We start from the raw sequence: 23,149 nt of genomic DNA, 5'->3' as shown, positions 1-23,149 counted from the left end.
GGTAAGGCTAAAAGAAAATGGATGGATGAGAATGACTAATGGCTTTACAAACATGGAAATGCGGATTTATTGTTTTAATGTTATTTTGGACGATTCGTGGAACGACTGAAGGAAGTCAATTTCTTTTCCTTAAGTGAACAGATATGAGTTTTGATAAAGTTTGTTATGTACTTTGACTTTTGTAAACCAATAAAAATCATGCATTTAAAAAAAAAAAAAACATTTTGTGTCTCGGGGCATAAAGATTTAAACTTCTGTTGAAATGCAGAAAACTTTTCTGGTTTGACTGCTCTTTGTGAGCCATGGTTTCTTACTTTAAGGCTATAGCTCAGGGATAAAGCATCTACTTAGCATGTTGAACGTCCCAAACTCAATTCCTAGCATCCTCAGAAAGTACTGGGAATGTCCCATGTTCCTATAAACAGGGAGGCAGCATCTGAAAGTTTCCCATTTTCTGCATTCTGGTGTCCTGATGTACCATTTAGTGGCAGGTGTTGCTGAACCTGAATTCCCAGCAAGCATGGCCAATAGCACCCATAATATTTGCTTATTTTCATCTCTGGTAATGCAAGGCTTTGAATTCTTTTATTTACCATTTGAATGACAACCTGTTTATGGAGGGTTTTGAAAAGGCTCCAAGGAAAGTAGTTTCCAACTATTTCACTTGAATGCACACAGCTCAGCACAAGCAGTTTTGGACAGCTGGCTGGGTCAGGAATCTGCTGGAGCTCTATGTGGATGGAGCCAGGTGAACAATGCTCATTTGAAAAACGGCGAGTTCCAGGATGCTACATCCTAGGAGGTATATCAATAACAGAGAGACCATATTTCACCCAAGTCTGACATAACAGCAATGAAAAATATTATGAGACACTTTACCTAACCATTTATTTTGAGTGACAAAACAAAGGAAAAGCACGTTTATAACTCAGCTGAGAACATTTGCTGGAGCATACTTTCAAAACTGACTGCTTTCTCTCCTTTGGGTCCGAATTGCAATACTTGCTGGGGAGTTTAAAACATGTCATCTTCTTCCCATTGCAATAAGAGGAACAAAATGGAACATGTGCAGTCTCTAAGCAGAACTATCATGGCCGCACAGGTCAAAACCCATTTTAAGAAGCACAAAGGAAAAAACAGGGAGTCTTTCATACTGGCACATTGACTCTCGAGCTGAAATGGTGCAAAATGAAACTTATTTCAATAAAAAACAACTGTGGCATCAGCAGAAACCTGACTCAGCAGCATCAAATGGAAGTGCTAATGCATGTATAAAGGTAAAGGGACCCCTGACCATTAGGTCCAGTCGTGACCGACTCTGGGGTTGCGGCGCTCATCTCGCTTTATTGGCCGAGGGAGCCGGCGTACAGCTTCCGGGTCATGTGGCCAGCATGACTAAGCCGCTTCTGGCAAACCAGAGCAGCGCACGGAAATGCTGTTTACCTTCCCACCAGAGCGGTACCTATTTATCTACTTGCACTTTGACGTGCTTTTGAACTGCTAGGTTGGCAGGAGCAGGGACCGAGCAACTGGAGCTCACCCCGTCGCAGGGATTTAAACCGCCGACCTTCTGATGGGCAAGTCCTAGGCTCTGTGGTACAAGGAATACCAGCAGTTTGAGAGTTTAGGTGAATTCACTGACTTGGGGGGGGGGTTAATTCTTAAATGCCTTTGAAATTCTTCTGTAAGTTTTAAGAACATAACCTGCAAGTTGCCCATCTAGTCCAACACCCTGTTTAGGATGCCCATAGGAAGTCCACAACTAGCGACCATGCGCAGCCACACTCTCACCTCCTGAGTTTTCCAGTAACTGATATTCAGAAGCATACCACTTCCAACAGTGGAGGTAAGATAGCTTTCACAGTAGTAACATGCCAGGGGGGTTGCCCTTTCTTATTGAATAAGTTATCTAGGTGGTGGTTATTTACCAGACTGGGACTCAAGGCAGCTTATACATAAACTGCAAAAGGTTGAAAAGTAATCACTGTTTACTGTTGGATCCCCATTGGGTACCCAATGGGAGCCTCCACATGGATCAGCCAAACACACTTAAACTATGTTTTAGCAGCCATATACAAGCCCAAATTGCTTTCTCCTTTCCGTGATAAGGATCTCACATAGCTCCGCGACTTACAAAGCAAAAAAGTGATTCTGCTAATGTGCATTAATGTAGCAGAAACATACAAAAAAAGGACAGCAACATGCCTTTCTTTTCTTTTTTCATTCACAGTGCTACAAAACAAGAACAAAAAACAGGTAGTTCATTTCCATTTCCAGGGGGGCAAGGGAGTTCCCAAAAAATAAGAGCGCTGCCATAAAGTCTCTTTATTGATGCTCAGCGTATTCATTCCCCACTTTTCTTCATTCAAGCAATTCCACTATGATCTCTGCACCACTCACAGCTGGAAGCCCACGGTAGCAGCTACAACCTGCCTTTTGGGAATTACCATTTCAGAACGGAACAACTTTTCCTCTCGCAAAGCTCTTGGCTGTTCGTTTATTACAGACACTTTAATACAGGCACTCCTCCTCCACCCTCAAATGATCCAATTACAAAAGGGGCAAGTCAGCCCTGTAACAATAAAACCAAAAAAACTGCAGTTTGCGTATAATACCATTTATTCATGAAGTAACTGCAGTTATCCCTTCATAAGCCGAATGTGTAAGATCATCACTTCTTACCATGGCAGTCCAACAATAGCTTTGCTCAAGCACTAAATGCGAAAGCAGCTCTCGGTTTTATCTTTTGCTGCCCTTTTTCCTGTCACATTGCAAAGACTGAAATATTTAAAGTCAGGCGGGTGAAGTACTGTTTGCTCACCGATGCAAGATATAGATTGTTGGGTCTCACCCAATAGAATTAGACCCGCTGCATTGGTTTTAGGGGTTTTACACTCAAGTGCGACTAATGTTGCATTTCACCAGATTCGACTACCCCATTCCACTAGCAGAAGTCAGTGCAAGGACCTCCACTACCACATCAGGGCTTCCCCAACCCTTTTTGGAGACTGGGAAGAACCCCCCCCCCCCCCCAGCAAAGCACATGAGGGAGGAAAGTGGGGATCACTCCACTGGGCAAGTAGAAATGTTTGCTTGACAATATTCTTAGCACTATTATGAATTCCACCCTCAAACAGGGATATCAGCAAGCAACAAAACTTAACTTGATTAATGGTGCAAGTTTGCATTGAGCAGATCTGCAGAAGCCTGTATATTAACAAAACCACACTTCTGAAGAGAGGGACACATTTTACCTGTTCTTGGAAAATACACAGGAATTGCCATTCCATTGGAAGTTTTTAAATCAAAGAATCTAACCAAGTAAGGGACCAAATGTTGCACCCACCACTTTTCAATAAGCCCGTTTACATGTGCAGCGAATATTAAGCTGGCAACTTCACAAGATGTTTACAAGTCAACACTACAAGACTCCATACCCTCTCTTGCAGAAGTTCCACAACTTGCTGAATGCAGTCATTGACATCACAGGAATCCGTTTTGAGTACCAGCTCAGGGGCTTCAGGTTTCTCATACTCTGAGTCAATACCAGTAAAACCTGAGTAGAGGGAGAAAAACAGAACATAGGACAAGGCTGCTTTTCAGATGGGTCTTCTACTCTCCTGCTGTAATATGTTATTCCAGCTACTTATCTGAAAAGCTTGCTTGCATCTAACATTCCTGGTCTTTTCTGGTCCATCCCAAAATAATTACTGAACTGTAACTAAAAGGGTCCTTCTGTCTCACTGTAAATCTTCTTGTGGACAAAGACAATGTCATAAGCACATTTTTGAACAGGGAATATGAGTTACAAGTAAAGCTTGTGGAGACTGATACATCAGTAATTTCAAATTTTATTTCTCTTCTGGGCAATGTTTGTGTGCATATATATATATATATTGCTTATATATATGCTTAGACAGCATATCTTGTTGGGCATGAGCAGTTTGAGAGAAGGTACTGGATTTTAAAAAGCAGCTTTGTATCCAGAGTAAACAATATCCAGAGTAATCAATAATTTTGCTCTCAGGGAGAATGAGTAACAGTTACGACTCATTGGTTCCATTTGGATTCTTTGCAGTGTTACTGGGTTGTGTCTCTATCACATATATATGCTTAGACATAGCATATGAAACCACCACTTTTCTGATGCTAAGCAGGTCTGTGTCTGGTCAGCACCTGGGTAGGTGACCACTTGGGAACTACATTTATGCCACTTTGGGCGCCAGGTTTTTAAGAAAAGGCAAGATATCAAAGTAAGAAAATAATTAAATGGGTGCTCTTCTGTACCCTAGTATTACAGAGAGCAGATGGCTTGCATTATATTTTATTTGTCATTAGCTCATTCGTACAGTAGGCAATAGCCCAACAGCCCCAGTTGGGACACCATAAAAGAACTTTGGCATGAAGCTCACCTTTAATTTCTCCAGCACGAGCTTTTTTGTAGAGGCCTTTCACATCTCTCTGCTCACAAACGTACAATGGAGCATCCACAAATACTTCAAAGAAAGGCAGGCTTGCCACTTCATGAATTTGCCTTGCATTGTTACGGTCCTGAGAAGTAACAAATAGAAAAGCAATGGCAGAAATAAAACTTTCCACCACGTCACACGCTAAACAACGACCCAGTGAAATGCAAGTCACGGTTAACACAAAAAGGCTTCCTTGTAACCTTGGTTCTCAGTATCAATAACAAATACAAATCTTCACTGTAGAGTGTAGTATCAGTTTGAAGTGGGCTTTCAAACCATGTTTAAGAGAAAACCTAGTTTGTGCTGATGCACATGGAAGGTGGTGAATCTGACTCCCAATTTACAAAACCACAATTTTCAGGGAACCAGTGCTATGTCTACATGAGGGTATTATGTCGGAAGGGGGGCAGGAATGAAACACGCTAAGGCATTGCAAAGTCTCGTGATTAGACACAGTGGCTGCTTACGTATCAAGCTAACTGAAAACGTTATCAAATGTTGTATCTGCTTGAATGACTGCTGGTCTCCAGAGCACACCAAACGAGTAATTGATTTAGACTTGCACAGTAGGTAACATTTTTATATGCCCAGCATAAACATATGTTTGCCACACTTGCCATGGTGAGCATCCCACCCCTTTGGGGTGGATGTGATGAGTCCCAGCCTACTCCTAAACATGAAGCTGGGATGGGAGAGAGATGAGAGATAGAGAGACACTGAGGATCAGAAGAGGTTGAATTGTACTTCTGACGTTTTCCAAGCACTGGTTTGCACATAATGTTAGACCAAGATTTAGCACTATGTGAATGAGCCTCAGAGAGCCAGAAAAAAGCACCCAGTTCACATGTGGGTCGGGGTTGGAAATCTTCTGAGTTTATTTTCAAAGGATCTCAGCTTAATGTTAAGTGTGAAACAGGAAAACTGGTATTTTAAAAAAGTTTTTCAAAAATAAAAAGGTTAAAAAGCCTGCTTTGTAACTCATGGTTTGAAAATGACTTGTTTAGAAAGTAACACAGGCTTGTTTTGTTACTGAATATATGGTATGTTCTTTCTAAAAAGCCAATTTTCTCCTTGCTAATTATGTTTTAAAAATTCTGCCTTACTAAGTCTAAGGCTATGTTTTGAAATACAATGAAAACTTGCTTCAGATTTCTCTTGAACCATTTCCAAGCCTATGCAAGGCATTGCCAGCTTCCCTTCCACAGTATTACCTTTGTGTTTAACTACCTGCCTAACCATTTGCAGGTCCACCTGCCCCAAGCCTTCTAAATAAACAAGTAGTTTACAAAAATTAAAAAATGTGACTTAAGGGGAAGCTAACCCCTTAATCCTGGCAGTACCTACTAAGGTGTGAGCCAGTTTTGCCTGGAGTGAGAGAGGGAGCGTTAAGCAAAGTGGAAAGGAGTTGCCAATTTTGCTGTTCTCACTTAGGAGGCTATGAACCTAGTACCCTGAGTGCTTCTAGCTACACCCTCTGGTTAGCTCAACTGACACATCTGCAAATAAATTGCACCACAGGTCTTCCTTTCCATAGCAGCAGTTCCCAGCTGGTGATCTGTGGGTCCCGGGGGGGTCTGCGTAACCCACCCATGATGCCATTTACACCAATAAAACGACCATAGAGATATTAAAATTTTCAAAAGTAGGGGGTTCATGGCTTGGCTTTTCAAAAACAGGGAGTCTGCAGTGCTTAGTTTATTGTGTTCTATAGCATTAAAAAAGTAAAGGGACCCCTGACCATTAAGTCCAGTTGCAGACGACTCTGGTGTTGCGCGCTTATCTCGCTCTACAGGTTGAGGGAGCCGGCGTTTGTCTACAGACAGCTTCTGGGTCATATGGCAAGCATGACTAAGCCGCTTCTGGCGAACCAGAGCAGTGCACAGAAACACCGTTTATCTTCCTGCCGGAGTGGTACCTATTTATCTACTTGCACTTTGACGTGCTTTCGAACTGCTAGGTTGGCAGGAGCAGGGACCAAACAACGGGAGCTCACCCCGCTGCGAGGATTCGAAACGCCGACCTTTCATTCGGCAAGCCCTAGGCTCAGTGGTTTAGACCACAGCGCCACTGAGTCTAATTTCAGTTGTTTTTAATTTATAGTAACCTGAATCTACTGGACAGGAAACAAAGGGCTGTACACCAAGCTTGTCCTCACCGTGGCCTCTCAAACACCCCTCAGAGGGAATTTCATAAACCCCTTCAGATGAGCATATAACGCCCACTGAAAAGACACAATTTCTGATGTGTGTAAGGGGCTCCTAAATCTCAGCCAAAATTTAACACATTCAACAAAGGAAGGATTATTTTACCATATTCTTGAAATAGTTAACACCGCAGTGCAATTTTGGTGTAAAATGAGGACATGGGGTGCTCACCTGGGCATAAGGAGAAATAAAACTAGTGATGCACACCAAGCCAGCATCTGCAAACAACTTGGCAACCTCAGCAATCCGGCGGACATTTTCTTCCCTGTCTTCTGGTGAGAATCCTAGATTCTTATTAAGGCCTTGTCTGATGTTGTCACCATCCAGGGTATAGCATGGAATGCCATGGCACACTAGATATTCTTCCAGTGCCATGCTAACTGTGGTCTTCCCAGCTCCAGACAAACCTACATTAGTTTTAAAGAAAAAAATAACCCAAAAAAACACAGGATCCGGTCAATAAAAGTCAATAGATGACTGACATTTAAAAATCATGCCTGGCTCATCATATTTAGGAGAGTGGAAATGCAATATTAATCATGTTCACTCCAAAATAAACTACATGAATGGGATACACTTCCAAGTTTAGCATGCTTAGGACTCCGCCTATGGCCACACAACTCCTGCAGCTTTTAAGTATATGCCTGAAATTGGGGGGGGGGGGACTGTGTTATGTGAATGCTTAACATTCACATAACATTCTTAAAATGTCGCACAAGTCCCCCTAAAATTTTACCCTCCCTCTTTCCATCTAGACAAATGGGTACTCATCTTGACACTCCCTGCTTTTTCAGAGTTCATCAGCAAAATGTTCGCTCTTTAAGATAACATCAAGAAATCAGCTGCCTTGAAAAGCTGCGTATCTCCTACACAGGAAAAAAGCACGCTGTGCAGGAAAATGTGAACAAACTGCATGTATCACCACATGGCAGAAGTACTTGCATCCATTTCACTGCATAGGCACGTGCCAGTATGCCAGTGAGCAAAACTGCAAAAAATGCATGCCTATGTGCTAATTTCATTTTTCCCTGTGTCAAACGGTTGGCCACATGGGAAATTCATAATCTTCTTTCTAACTTTTCATTCTCTTAATGTAATTACCGTATTTTTCCATGTATAAGACTAGGGGTGTTTTTTATCAAAAAATTAGGTTTAAAATTGGGGCTTGTCTTATACACGGGTAACGCTGAGGGGTGTTTTCTTAATCTGGAGTCCCCCAAAATAGGAGGCATCTTATACATGGGGGTGTTTTATACACAGAAAAGTACAGTAAGTCTTCTCTGTGTTCCCCAACTCTAGAATCTGTTGCTATGGTTTGAGAGGGAGCCCACCTCCCTTGGGGATTTCTTTTTTTATTTTATTTGTTGGGAAACACCCTGGGGTGCCCTGCAAGCCCCCGAAACTCTGAGCGTCCTCCGGTACGCGCAGCTCTGGAAAAGGCATCTCCCTTCTCTTCCAGTGCGCTTCTAACGACATACATCATAATGATAAATGCACACTAATCTTCTGGCATAACACAGCAAGAAGAGTGAGACACCGTAGAGCTAATCTACTACAGTGGTGCCCCGCAAGACGAATGCCTCGCAAGACGGAAAACTTGCTAGACGAAAGAGTTTTCCGTTTTGGAGGTGCTTCGCAAAACGAATTTCCTATGGGCTTGCTTCGCAAGACGACAATGTCTTGCGAGTTCCTGCTGGGTTTTTTTCCTCCCCCCCCCCCTTTTTCTAAGCCGCTAAGCCGCTTATCAGCTGATCCGATCAGCAGATAAGCCACTAAAAGCCGCTAATAGCGCTAATCCGCTAATCCTTCAATGGGCTTGCTTCGCAAGACGAAAAAACCGCTAGACGAAGAGAATCACAGAACGGATTCTTTTCGTCTTGCGAGGCACCACTGTATTTATTTACACACTATGTACAGACAAAAGCATAATGGTGTCCGTTCTCTCCAGCTCCGAGAGAACAAACTGAAAGAAATAAAAGGAAAAGTACAGTGTAATAGTACTAGCAGCGGAAGAGATAAGACTGTCTTCCTTTCCCAGAGTCGTCCCAGATAGGCATGTAATTTACAACAATCCCATCTGCAGCATCGGAGGAGTGAAATTGCTAACAACCTTTCCTCCATGAGGCTCAAGGGGGTGTTAATGGTTCTCCTCCTCCTCATTTTATCCTCACAACCACCCTGTGAGATAGATTAGGCTGAGAGACAAGTGACTGGCCCAAGATCACTGAGTGAGCTTCATGGCTGAGTGGGGACTAGAACCACTACGCCACACTGGCTCTTCCGGACTGGATATGGTGCAAGGGCTACAGGTGGAGGGGGAAGATGGTGGAATTTCTGCCTCTCCAAGTGAATGAATCTTCAATCCAATCTGTAATGTTTAAAATGTTCCCAAGCATATATATAGGTCATATTGCTTCCCTAAAAAATGAGGGAGCCAACACTAACCCCAGCCTTCTGTGAAGATACGTTGGGATCATACAAACAAATGTTCAATGAAGACAGTGAAAGGGAATCTGTGTAAAGGTACAGTGGTACCTCGGGTTTAGAACTTAATTCATTCCGGAGGTCCGTTCTTAACCTGAAACTGTTCTTAACCTGAGGTACCACTTTAGCTAATGGGGCCTCCCGCTGCGCAATTTCTGTTCTCATCCTGAGGTAAAGTTCTTAACCCGAGGTACTATTTCTGGGTTAGCGGAGTCTGTAACCCGAAGTGTTTGCAACCCAAGGTACCAGTGTAGTCAATTTGCAATTCTGGCTCCTGCAAGAGCTACTGCGAAAATATTTAGCTGGTACCTCCTGCCGCTGCCATCACTTTATAATGGCAAGAGAGCAAACAACACACTAAAACAGAGCAAACATATGGGCAGCAATACTGTACCTGTTAGCCAGACTGTGCAGCCCCGAAAGCCACTTCTGGTCCCTACTACCTGACCCCTCTTATTGCGGCTGACATGGTGGGCTTGGTAGGTGACATTGGTAGCTCTCTGCATTCCCTGAAAGAAATAAACAGGTAAAGTTCTTCAGTTCCTTAAATAATCAATTTTCGACAATCCAGGTAACATATTAAAGCGAACTGGCACAAACGAGAACTATTAACAGAATGCCGTGAGATCAAAAAATAAATAAATGTGGAGTTCTGTGACATTTTCCTCAAGGATGTAAAATAATGCAGCAGTATGTCAAAACTAGAAGATAATCCTCTTTGGGCTACTGGAGTTTCAAAATGCTTTTATGCTATTATCCATACACTTGTTGATATTGTCCATCGTTTCAGGGCACTTCACCATCACATTTTAGAACCGCCGACACTGAACTCTAGGCTCAATTGAACAGGCATAAATTGCACAGAGATTTGAAAGCTTCTTCATGATTTCTAACAGGGCCACTAAAAAGGCACAAGATCCATTTCGATGCAAGGAAGGGACAACTAACCGTGTAGCCATGTTGGGGTGGCTGCCTTCCACAGCTCCTTGTAGCAAAATTTGTTAAGACTAGTGTTTGCCACTTGATGTTGTTGGGACTGCAGCTGGCAGGGCCTGATGGGAGTTGTAGTCCAAAACATCTGGTGGGCATCCACCTGGCGAAGGCTGGTTAAGACTAAGAAGGGGACACAGGCAGTTCTGCCTTCCTCATAAGACAGGGTATTGAAAAGCACACCTGTTTCGTAGCATCCCAGGACTGGGCGAGACCTAAATTGCACAACTTCCTGCTGATAAGTGTTCTAAGAAAGGAGAGGAGTAAGCAGGCAGTTCAAAATTCAGCAGGATGCTCTCACATCACTCAAGAATCTGGTAGCTACTGGTCCAAGGATGACACACTTCAACTCTTCTGGCTACGAAGATACTACCATGACCCCCTTTAGTTGGCAAAATTAACTATCCAGCATCTAAACAGTGTCTGTATAGCCCTAGGTCAAAGAGATTCATATGTATTATCTCACTATAATTCTTGCCAGCAACCTGGTATAGTAGGTAAGTGTTATTTCCATATAGCAGACATAGGGCTGAGGTTAGAGATAGGCAAGCTACAAAGATTACCTAGCAAAAGCATGGCAGAGATTAGATTTAAACTGGGGAACTCCTGATTCATAGTTGTTCCCCACTACACACACCAACTTCCTTCTTGGGCTCCCCATGGCTTCTGCAATATTTGTCTTGGGGGTATTGCCCCGTGCTGCAGTCAAAAATCCATACGTTAACTCCCAAATTAAAATTATGTGCACTTGGATCGGGCAGCTCTGAATCTCATGATTTTGCAATGCCAGCATTTAAACAATTTAACTTCTCAAAAATAGAGTGCAGCCTTATGCACTAACCACAAGACAAAAATAAGAAGCTACAGGCAAAAATTTAGTTTCTTTTTAAAGCCACTCTGGTCTCTACTACATTTAATTTGCCTACGATCTACTTTACCCCACTTGGGATTCTTCTGACAATGGAATTATACTAGTCTTTCAAAAGATACATATACAAACCTCAAGTTACTTAAATGACATTTCTCCTCTAGTCTATGCCTAACTAGAAAAAGCAGAAGGATCTGGAGGTCATCACAATTAAATACGTTATTACCTAACACAGTTCCACTACTTACCATTGTGCACATCCATTTACACAGCCGCAACGGTTTTTCCCTCCTCTACACCAGCCATGTCCTAGACCTTCATTGACTAACAATGTGTTATGTAAGTTATTACACCACCTCCACTTCCAAGCTAAATCCGCTTAGGAGGCCAATTTTATCTTTGCAAGCACCCTGCAAGGTAGGCTATGCTAAGAGGTAGCAGCGGTCCAGTCACCCAACAGATTCTTAGCTGAATCTCTCCAGCCGTTACTTGGAGGCTGAATCACTACAAAAACAATGACCGATAAAGATGGCTTGTAAAGCCCTGCCTGTTTTCAACGGAGCAAGATTTGAAAGCTGTTTCACAGGACAAAAATGCGTTATCTAAACAAGTTTCCATGGATAGCCAACATGGTATTTTCCAGATGGCTTGGACTCCCAACTCCCATCAACCCTAGCCAGAATGGCAATAACTCAGGAATCATGTGGGCTGCAGTTCACATCTGGAATGCACCAAATTGGCTACTCGGGTTTAGCCTGCTGTAACTTAGAGTGAGGTCCTTAAAATAGTTATTTCCCTTCTCTGCACCCTGGCATCCCCAGGGGGTCACAAAGAATACCACCTTACTTGGTGTCAGGGAACTGACATCAGAGGCACGGGAGAAGGAGAGGGTCTCTGATTCTGCAGGAGAAGGTCCCAGCGCTAGGGGGAGACTCAGCTGGGAAGAAGGGGAAGAGAATGAGTGTAACACCAGGGATCCAGGAGAGCAACGGGACAGGGAGGTGCTGGGGTTCCAGGACTCTTCATTGGAAGTTAGTGAGTTGAGCCCAAGCACCCTGCTGCCCACGCCCACCCTGCGCAGGAGACTCCCGCGCAGTGAGAGGCGGAGACGATTGGGCGTCAAACAGCTCTTATGTTGGCAGCGCTTTAAGAAACACTCACAGACAGATTCTACGAGTGACTAAGGGCAGCCACGCTGAGATGGGCTGTGCAGTCCGGAGGGTTTAACCAGGCAATCCAATGCTCAAACGGGGCAGGATTACGCACGAGTAACTCCCAACCACTACACTTGGGCATCTAAGTATAACCATTAGTAGAACAGCTGTTAGCTCCCACCATATTTGCTATATATTTATGTCTATTTTTGAATACAAAAATGGATGCCATTTTAACTCAAGATGGCAGAATGAACCTTTCAAAATTGCACTGATTTTAGCAACTGACTTCAAATAACTGCACTTTTTTCCTTTTGTTTCTTAAAACTCCTGCGCAACACTGGATATGAGGCTGCTAGTTCGGAATACAGAGAAATATGACTCTACGGTAGCCTGGCTAAAAGGCTGGAGATAAGAATGTGAATTCAGAATCCCCTTGGATCAAACTATACCAGTTGCACTATAACCAAGCAGAATATACAGAGCATGATAAAGATAGAATTAAAGCTTCTTCTAACTTCTGAACTATCAGCTTAGCTCAGTCGGTAAGCACGACTTAGGGTTGCGGGTTCAAGACCCATGTGGGGCAAAAAGGGGGTTGGACTAGATGACCCTCATGATCCCTTCCAATTCTACGATTCGATTATCTGCTGCAGCAACAGCTGAGCCTGGAACCAGAAGTCTCTCTCTCTATTCTCCTGGCAGATAAACAATGTAGACTTCATGGGGCCTCATCACCAGCTAACTCCAGCTGAAGTCCACTAGCACAGAACTTAGCTAAGCATTTCTAGATCTTGCCTGTGAAATTGACACAAGTAGCCTGAACTGCATCAGGATGGTGGCAGCAGAGAAGCAAAGGTCAACCTGGATTGCCCATTCAAGGAAGAGGAAATAATACTTGGGCCTTGGGCTGTAACAAAAGGTCAACCCTAAAACATTTTAGGCATTTTTAAAATAACTTAACCCTAAGCATCCCAACTTTCCATGGCACCTGAATCAACAAAGAACAGTTGACAATCATGACACAAGAAACTCTGCTGACACTGCCCTAAAAAGTGGGGAAATAACTGTCACATATACAACACGTACCAAATATACAATAGGCCTACAATTTCTAAGTTTCCTGCTGGCTGCTGACTTCTTAACATACAGGCACTGTGAACCTACAAAGGTAATCTTACCTCCAAACAGCAACAACAGTTTAACAAATTAGGCATTGTGGTCAAAAACATTTAACTAAAATCTTGCACTAACTGCTGATATAGGAACTTCCTTTGAGAAGCAAAAGTATGAGATTATCTCCACAGCAACAAGAAAAGCAAGCAGATAATCTTCAAGTTTTGCTTTCCTGGACATAGGAACCATCATGATAGCAAACTGAAGTGTTAAAATACAGGGGATATAATAGTTTGCTTAAACAAAAACTGGAGAAGGTCCAGAAACTCAGTCGGCTACGCCTGCTTGCCAACTTCAGAGAATACTTACCTGGCTTGCCAAGCAGCAAGAAAAAACAGTTCTCTGGTCATAAATACCCATTGCTTTTCTCTCTTTTTTTTTTAAAAAAAGCCCCTTCTTGCTCAGCTTTGTTTTGGAGGTTTTTCAAGTTTGGTAAGAATTGACAGAAACAGTCCATATTGAAACACACCGAGAAATGGTCATAAGCTTCCCAGAAAGGGCAAGAAATTCCAATACCACAAGGAGAGGTAGATTTTCCACATTGGAAAGCCTTGTGTTTTGGTCCTGGGAAGAACCGGAGAATGTAATTTGAGTGAAATATCCTATTTGCATCCTTGTGGAGAACAAGAAATGATCTTCTCTCAGTGATGTATGTATTTGAAGAAATTTGGTCATGACTGAAAAAATCTAATTAGTCAAAAAGGACTTGAAATTAGTCTTCTGCTATATCGATTGCATATATATTATTTGAGAACAATATAGTATGTTTGCATATTTTAGGTTCTATTATTGTTTATGCACTGTTATATCCAGTCAGACTATTGGCCCATTTAGCTCAGTGTTGTCTATGCTGATTGGCTGAAGCTTTCCAGGGTTTCAGGCAACTGCTATTCCCAGGAGATACCAGGAACCCTCTGCATGAGAGTCAGATGTTCTGTTACTGAGCTACAGTTCTTCCCTAATAGGGTTCATATTTTGTTAGTATACCACAGACCAGACGTGAAAGTATGACACTAACATTTTGAGAGAAGTGGGTGAGGAAGGCTGGGGAAAAAATCCACCTCTGCAACACCACCCACCTAATCTATTCGCTGTAATCTGGACAGAACTCCAGTAAAAATTTGGAACAGGCAATGCAGATACTTGCAGAAGATATAAAAATCTCTAAGCAATTGTTATGTTCTATTTGGAACCTTGCTACTGGCAGCTTTTGTACCAATCCAACGTCAAGGCCAATTAAACACCCCCTTCCTTGTTTTACTGAAGCTAAACTGAACAGAAATTATCCCCGCTAAGGTCACCTGCCCAGGTTCAGAGCATTTAAACAAACCAGAACCACACATTTATCAAGAGAAGCATGATACAAGGTTAGGCAAGGTTGTGTGTAATGAAGAAATATGCAAAACTCCACTTTTACCCAAAAAACACATGCCTGCAATCCTATGCTGGGGGAAGAGAGGGAAATGGCTTCTCTGCTGCAAACTGTCCCACACTTAAAATTTTTGAGAGGAATCCCTACATACAGCAGCCTTTAAGGCTGGGTATATGCATCTGCCTTTAACAGGTAGTTCTGCGTCTTAGAAAACAGAAGGGAAACAGTTGGAATATCCCCACCTCCCAGCCCTATAAATACCAAAAAAGAAATTAATCCAAACTAAAAAAAAAAAATTTTAAGAGAGGGAAGAATAATCATGTCCTGATTTAGGAAGCATTTATGCAAATTTTTACTGAGCTGCTTTGAAAGTTGTGCCTCGGAATGTCAGTAACGTCCTTTTCAGAATTAGCACCCTGAACTTTCACGATGTCCGATGTCTGAAGGGATAGAATGCTGACTTACTAGGTTTCTGGGCTGAAATCCAGCTTTGTTGGCTTTTCTCAAGGTAACTTATCTGCTGTCCATGATTGTGCTGGGTTTACTCAGCAACAGGGTGCTCTACCACTGAGTACCAGAGTGCTTGGCAGCTAATTATCTATAGGTCTTACCTATAGCAGCCATGCATTACTAAAAAGGAGCGGTGCTATTTATATTGATGTTCTACAAAGTTACTGAGTAGCATGATAAAGTTACACAAAAGTGTGCACAACCAACCGTGTTCCTAGGAACCCTGCTAATTTCATTTTCAAAGCTTACCAGGGAGTCCTCAGTGACAACATTGTTAAGTAGCAGTGAGACTGTCAATAAGAGTATGGCTTCTATTACTGATCTGGTCCTACAGGGCACAGCCAGAGAAGAGTGTTGGGTCAGGTGTCTTCCATAAGTAACATTTAAAAAAGAGACTTATGCAACCTTGAAGACTAACAAATTTATTGTGGCCTCTGGCTCAAGGAAGCCATATTACCAGGTACATGAAGTGGTCAAAGTAAATAAATAAGCTTATGAACTCACACATGTATGCATACACCCCTAGTGCAGAAAGACATTGAGAGGTGGAATTATTACTTTACAAGAAGGATGAGAAATCATAACAAGCTGTTATGATAGCCACACTTTGATTATCTGAAACTTTGAATAAAGGGCAATCCATTACCATAAAAACATAAAACCAGTCCTCTTGGATCAGATCAAAGGTCCAGCCTCCTGTTGGTGCATCTTCTGGTGCTGCACTGCCCCAAAGATCAGCTGATTCACAGGGCAGGGCAGCATCAAAAGAGACATGTCTTTTGGTGCACCACTAACCAGCTAACTAGTGCAGCATCACCAGACAGCCAGATGGAAATGTTAGCCACCAAATCTGGAAGCAGACATCTCTCCCCTTGCTTGCAAAAGGCCAGTTGCCTGTCGTGCAATGCGACTGGTGCCGGGTGAGTTTTGAACGCTGAGTGGAATAATTTGTTTCACTTGAGCTAAGAAAATTTACTTTTTTAAAAAAATTACAGGCACAGGGGCAGAACCAAGATGTGACTTAGAGTAGGGGTGGGGAACTGAAGGGTGAAGCAGACCCCTGCAGAAAGCAAGACCAAACCCTCCGCTCATTAGCTGGTTGCTGTTCTGCCAACATGCTTCCTGCAGATGAAGTAGAACCCTCCCCCATGGGTCCACTTTGATAGGTGGGCAGAGCTACCCAACTATCAGTCTCCTGATGTCAACTAAGGGTGCTGCTGCCCTCTGGTCAACGTTGGCATGGCGGGGGGTGAAATAAAGATCTGGCACCCCACCCTGAGCGTAGAGCCTCTGATTTCATGGTTTGTCACATGACAAACTATGAGATGTAACTGTGGCTTGATCTTCATTTAGAGCTCATGGTTTGTCTGTAGGAGACAAATGACGAGTCTGGTTTCAAAGGTACGGTAAGTCAAACCATGTCTCTGCCACAGATTGCAAGACAGTAGCAGGACCAGGGGAGGCAAGAAGTGGTCATGAACTTCTCTCTAGGAACCCACATGCTTATACTAAGTCCGTTCCCCAACACAGCACCCTTAGAGTCTCTTCCTAGCCCCCACAAAGCCTCCGTCCAAATGCCCCCTTGGTCATGAGGCGATGGAAGTAGTTAACATTTTCTCCCTCAAAAAGTACATGGAGCTGAAGGGAAAGTTGCAAGAGTGGCATTCTTTCCCACTTCCTCTGTGAATTATTTTGGGCTTTTCAAGGCTCAGGTCAATTCCGCTGGGTTCGCGTTTTACCCAGATTCCTTGAAAAAGTGAAGCACATGCACAGTCTCTGTTTCTGCCTTTTGGAGGGATGGAAACTGATCTGGTCAGGGGATGGGGAGAAAAGTGACCAGAAGGAGTGGAACTGACCAGTGGCGGAGCTTCATGCTTTGACACCGGGGGGGGGGAGAAGGGGGCAGGGCTGGCACGTGTCCTGGGGTGAGGGGCAGCCGCGATGGCACCCTGCCAGGGGCAGTGCACTCCCCCCGCACTCCTCTTCCTCTGCCAGTGGCACTGGCAGCACACAGGCCTGAAAAGGTTGGCAACCCCTGTGCTAAGCCATGATTTGGCTAAGGGTTATGTAAACTAAGAGCACTCCAGCTGTTCTTCTGGGCTACACATTTTCATCAGGAACACTTTTCCTTTTAGCTAAAGTGCCACTACAGGAGGCATACCAGAAGAAGCTATGGAACTCAAGCGGGGATCTGAGGTTAGTGTGATTCAACGCTCATTTCAGACTTCTTTCTGGCCTTGGAATCAGAGTTGGAATGCAGGAATATGCAGATGTCCCAAACAGGGATGGAACCTGCAAACTTGGCCTTACCAGCGCCACACTCTAACCAACTGAAGGCAGACCATCAAGGAATTCTAACCACCAATAACATGCTCTCTGTATCACCTTAACTGCCCAACCCCACCTTCCTTGATAGCCCTTTAGAAAGGGATATAGCAGAGTAGAAGAGCATCTATTTTGCAAGAAGGAGGTCGCAGGTTCAATCCTCAGCATCTCCAGAAAGGGATGGGGAAAACTTCCCCATCTGAAACCCTGGAGAGTTGTTCCCAGTCAGTGTAGACAATACTGAGGCAGATGGACCACTGGCTTGGTGGTATCGGGCAGTTCCTATGTTCACATGGCCAGATTCTGGGTCTCACAATGAATGTTCATCACACATCACAAGACTAGTCTTTTTTCTAAAGCATAATCTTTGAGATGAAGTAGGTAAAGGACGCCTTTTAAATTTCTTCTTCCATTTGAAAAGTATCATGATAAAGCTTTTAGAATCATGCATTAAGAAAGCAACATAGCTCTCCCCCCCAATAATTACAGCTATTAATTATGCCATCAAAACCCACCACCTCTTTTCTAGCAAAGGCCTCTTTCCACCACTGCCCCCAGTATTTTCCTAGCCTTTGGCCAGCACTGTAAATTGACCTGTTGGCACCTTTGCAATTAAAACCCAAGTTTGCTCATGCCTCCTTCCACAGTGCTCTCATTCAACAGGCAACCCACAAAGAACTTCAGTGTTGGGGCTGCCCAAGATTTATGAATGCTCACATTGTACTCTTGAGATCCCACTCCTTTCCTCCTCCAATAGACATGAAGGAAAAAGGAGGAAAAGGGGGGGGGGTGATGCTGAATGAGGTTACATGCTCCTCTGCATCACAGTTATGCTTGCCACCCACAACTTTTAAAGCAAACACGGCACTATAAGGCCACTCTTAGCAACAGAGAACTGGCATATTTAACTTCATTCATAAAGACAGGCTATACCAGAGACATTTGCAGCAAGGAGAGCAAAGAGATGAATTGCCTTCCTCTCTTTTTCCCTCCCTCAAAGCAAAAAAAAAAAAAAAATGCAGACACGTCAGTGGAATCTATTGAAATGCGATCCTCCCGCCGAGCGAGGAAGGCTTCGTATCCCAAGCAGCCTGCGTTATTCCCTCCACCCACTTCCCAAGCCTGCCCCATCTTGTGCAAACGCAAAGAGAGAGGCGCTGCAAGCCGCTGCGCTCGCTTCACTCGAGCCTCCGGCAGCCAGCAGCAAAAACCACACGCCAAAAGGTTGCTCAAGCAAAGCCGCATCCCGGCAGGGAGGCATCCCTCTCCCCCCTTCCTCTTTTCTCTTTGGACTGTTTTCTTCCTTGGGAAGGGGCCACCTTCCTCTCACCAGGTGTGCTATTTTGCCAAACTGCAGCTAGCTTCAAAAAGAAAAGAAAAAAACCAGACTTACCCAACTCTGCACTTTGTTGCTCAGCTTGACTTTTTTGCAGTGGCTCGCGGGCAAATCCATTTGCAAGAGAGCCCAGGACGCCGGGGATGTTGGCAGAAGAGGAGGAGGAGATGCGGGGACAGAAAAAGGAAGGGCGAGCGCAAGAGGCAAGGCGCGCGCGCTGAGAGCTAGGATTCGGCGCGGGGCCTGAAGGCGAGGGGGCAGGAGAGGGAGCGAGAGAGGAGGCGAGGCGTGAGGGGAGGGGAGGATGCTGCTGCTGCTGCTTGCTCGGAGATGCCGGCTTGGCGCTGGGAGGCTCTTGCGCGCGCGCCTGCGCCTGCCTAGTGAAACGGAGACGGGTGGAGTAGGTGGGACGCGAGCCAAAGAGGAGAAGGGACCGAAAGGGGAGGAGCGAGAATCAGGCGGCCGGGCGGAGTGAGAGAGAGAGCTGTGGCCACGCGCACGGCGGCGCGCTCACGGTTTCCTTCCAGGACGGGCGCGCAACTCTTGACTGCCCCGCCGCACAGCGCTTGCCTCTCCGCGCGCGCGCGCCTTGCCAGACGGGGGCGGGAAATGCGCGAGGCGAGGGAGGGCGGCGTCTACGACGGCTCCGGCCTATGAAAGGGAAGGAGGAGGCGGAGCAGCGGATGGGGCCCAGTGCTTCCGGGTTTGCCCCTCTAGCCTGGCCGGCGCTGCTCTCTCTTGCCTGCTGCTGTTGGTGGTGGAGGAGGAAGGAGAGGCGGAGGTGGGAGGAAGGCAGCTGAGCATCCTCGGTTGCATTTATATATCCCACCAAACTGCGGAAGGCAGTGGAAGACAGGAGTGCCAAATTCCACCCTTACAGTTCTTAATTTGTTGTTGTTTAGTCGTGTCCGACTCTTCGTGACCCCTTGGACCAGAGCACGCCAGGCACTCCTGTCTTCACTGCCTCCCGCAGTTTGGTCAAACTCATGCTGGTAGCTTCGAGAACACTGTCCCACCATCTCGTCCTCTGTCGTCCCCTTCTCCTTGTGCCCTCCATCTTTCCCAACATCAGGGTCTTTTCCAGGGAGTCTTCTCTTCTCATGAGGTGGCCAAAGTATTGGAGCCTCAGCTTCAGGATCTGTCCTTTCAGTGAGCACTCAGGGCTAATTTCCTTAAGAATGGATACGTTTGATCTTCTTGCAGTCCATGGGACTCTCAAGAGTCTCCTCCAGCACCATAATTCAAAAGCATCAATTCTTCGGTGATCAGCCTTCTTGATGGTCCAGCTCTCACTTCCATACATCACTACTGGGAAAACCATGGCTTTAACTATACGGACCTTGTTGGCAAGGTGATGTCTCTGCTTTTTAAGATGCTGTCTAGGTTTGTCATTGCTTCAGAGAAGCTATGAGCTATGCCGTGCAGGTCATAGTGGAGAGTTTTGACCAAACGTGATTTACCTGGAGCAGGAACCGGCAAGCCACTCCAGTATCCCTGCCAAGAAAACTCCATGGACAAAGACAACAGTTCTTAATAGCCTTCAAAATATAATTTGCATTGCCCCACACACACCCACGCCCCACACACCGCTAGACAGTAGCGGACCATGCAATGCAGGGAGTTGGGGTCGGTTGGAGCACAGCTGCTCCCTGGGAGGTTGAGCGGGCTCACGCAGTGCCGGATTTACTGAAATACTTTATTGTCACTTGTACAACTTGTATACAGTGAGATTACACGAGCACCGCCCCCCCCCAGCTTTCTTAGTCTTAATTCCCCTCATTTTCTGACGCACACCCACCAAACCCGAAAGTTGCCCTGTTGTTATCTTTTCATTCAACAGCCTAACAGCCCACGGATAGAAGCTGTTCTTTACCCTGTTGGTGCGACTAATCATGCTTCTATATCTTCTGCCCGAGGGCAGGAGATCAAGAAAGTGCCGGCCAGGGTGTGAATCATCCCTGAGAATTTTCCTCACTCTCCTGAGGCAACGTTCTTCTGCGATGTCATCCAGCGGATTCACGGGGCAGCCCATAATATATTGTGCTGTATTCACCACCCTCTGTAGGCACTTCCTATCAGTTGATGTCAAACTAGCGTACCACACCATGATGCAGTATGAAAGGACACTTTCTATTGTGGACCGGTAGAAGGAGATCATCAAACGTTGATTGACATCATTCTTTTACAGTACTCTGAGGAGTATAAACTAAACAAGCTATGGCTTAGGGCCCCACTCTCTTGGAGGCCCCAAAAAATTTAAAAACAAAACGATGTACATTTCCAAAATACAAGATAAAAAACAATAAAATAGTAACAGTGACAAATGGCTTTAGATACCTATTAGGTCCATAAATTACCATATAGTGTTGGACTACTGCAATGCACTCTACGTGGGGCTACCTTTGAAGGTGACTCGGAAACTACAACTAATCCAGAATGCGGCAGCTAGACTGGTGACTGGGGGCGGCCGCCGAGACCATATAACACCGGTCTTGAAAGACCTACATTGGCTCCCAGTACGTTTCCGAGCACAATTCAAAGTGTTGGTGCTGACCTTTAAAGCCCTAAACGGCCTCGGTCCAGTATACCTGAAGGAGCGTCTCCACCCCCATCGTTCTGCCCGGACGCTGAGGTCCAGCGCCGAGGGCCTTCTGGCGGTTCCCTCATTGCGAGAAGCAAAGCTACAGGGAACCAGGCAGAGGGCCTTCTCGGTAGTGGCGCCCGCCCTGTGGAACGCCCTTCCAGCAGATGTCAAAGCGATAAACAACTACCTGACATTCAGAAGACATCTGAAGGCAGCCCTGTTCAGGGAAGTTTTTAACATGTGATATTTTACTGTATTTTAGGTTTTTATGGAAGCCGCCCAGAGTGGCTGGGGAGGCCCAGCCAGATGGGCGGGGTATAAATAATAAATTATTATTATTATTATTATTCAACACAAAAAACAGTGACAATTCGTTGTTGACAAAGGACAGCTGGACATATAAAGGGCCCCATTATCTTCAGTAGCTTAGGGCCTCATCAAACCTAAATCCGGCCCTGCACACCACTCCCCGCATCTCTGGTCAGTTGTACCACAGCTGCTCCCGGGGAGGTTGAGTGGGATGAGCATGGTGTGGTGCAAATGCATCAGCACGTCCCATTGTTAAAGCAGTTTCAGAGATATGTACTTGTTCCAGGGAAATCGGAAAGATTTGCCTGTTTCCATAGAATCATATAATTGTAGATTTGGAAAGGATCCCAGGTGTCAGCTAGTCCAACCCCCTGCAAATGAAGAATGGGAAGATTTTTCAGGGGTTCACCAGCCTCTTGCAAGCACGGCAGAATTTTAAAGGAAAATTTGCTTCTGAACCAGTGTAGGCTGATCTACCGCCTTGCTCAAAGTCTCCACAAAGAAAAGCTATCAATATTTAACTGCACAACCACTTCCATTGGCTTCCACTTCCTTTTTAACAGGAAGTTCTTTCTTAACACCTAAGCCTGCTTTCCTGAAGTTTTCACCCCTTGCAGCAGTCATTAAATAGCTCAGTAGCAGTGGAAAACAAGCTTTCAAAAATTACTGATTATTTGAGAATCCTTTCAACACACATATTGCTTACGCTAGATAAACTTCGCTCATTCTTTGCCCTTTTACCATGCCGATTGTGAGAAGTGTAATTAAAATGTATTAAAGGGCATTAATCTAAATTCAATATGATTAAATAATTACATGTAATTAATCTAAATTAAATAAGATTTGACATTTGTGGTTTGCTTACAGTCAGAATTCTTCACACACTGACCTGCTAAACCAGGGTGGTATTCAACTAATTTGTACTCAGAATAGATCCTCTAAAATTAACAGTTAAAGGTAAAGGGACCCCTGACCATTAGGTCCAGTCGTGGCCGACTCTGGTGTTGTGGTGCTCATTTCGCTTTATTGGCCGAGGGAGCCGGCGTACAGCTTCCGGGTCATGTGGCCAGCATGACTAAGCTGCTTCTGGCGAACCAGAGCAGCACACGGAAACACTGTTTACCTTCCTGCTGGAGCGGTACCTATTTATCTACTTGCACTTTGACGTGCTTTCAAACTGCTAGGTTGGCAGGAACAGGGACCAAACACCGGGAGCTTACCCCGTTGCAGAGATTCGAACCGCTGTCCTTCTGATCGGCAAGTCCTAGGCTCTGTGGTTTAACCCACAGCACCACCCGCGTCCCTCAAAATTAACAGTTAAGTTTAGGTGAATTATGTACATTAATTTTAGTGGGTCTAGTCTGAGTA

At 44.7% G+C, this 23,149-nt stretch overlaps 1 protein-coding gene across 1 annotated transcript in view; it reads right to left on the bottom strand.

Moving 5' to 3' along the window:
* Positions 1-19,365, bottom strand: part of PAPSS1 (3'-phosphoadenosine 5'-phosphosulfate synthase 1) — a 52,404-nt gene extending 33,039 nt beyond the window's left edge. The window contains exons 1-5 of the mRNA XM_081208123.1: positions 18,946-19,365; positions 9,552-9,666; positions 6,845-7,080; positions 4,413-4,551; positions 3,438-3,556 (exon numbers count right to left, since the gene is read on the bottom strand). Coding sequence (XP_081064249.1) covers positions 3,438-3,556; positions 4,413-4,551; positions 6,845-7,080; positions 9,552-9,666; positions 18,946-19,005 — 669 coding nt within the window. The 5' untranslated portion in view covers positions 19,006-19,365. The remainder of the gene's footprint in view (positions 1-3,437; positions 3,557-4,412; positions 4,552-6,844; positions 7,081-9,551; positions 9,667-18,945) is intronic.
* Between the last annotated feature and the right edge of the window lie 3,784 nt (positions 19,366-23,149).

The sequence above is a fragment of the Podarcis bocagei genome (genome assembly GCF_964188305.1).
Source record: "Podarcis bocagei genome assembly, chromosome: 9".
NCBI lineage: Eukaryota > Metazoa > Chordata > Lepidosauria > Squamata > Lacertidae > Podarcis > Podarcis bocagei.
Note: the sequence above shows the minus strand (reverse complement) of the source record. Positions and strands in the feature narration are given on the sequence as shown.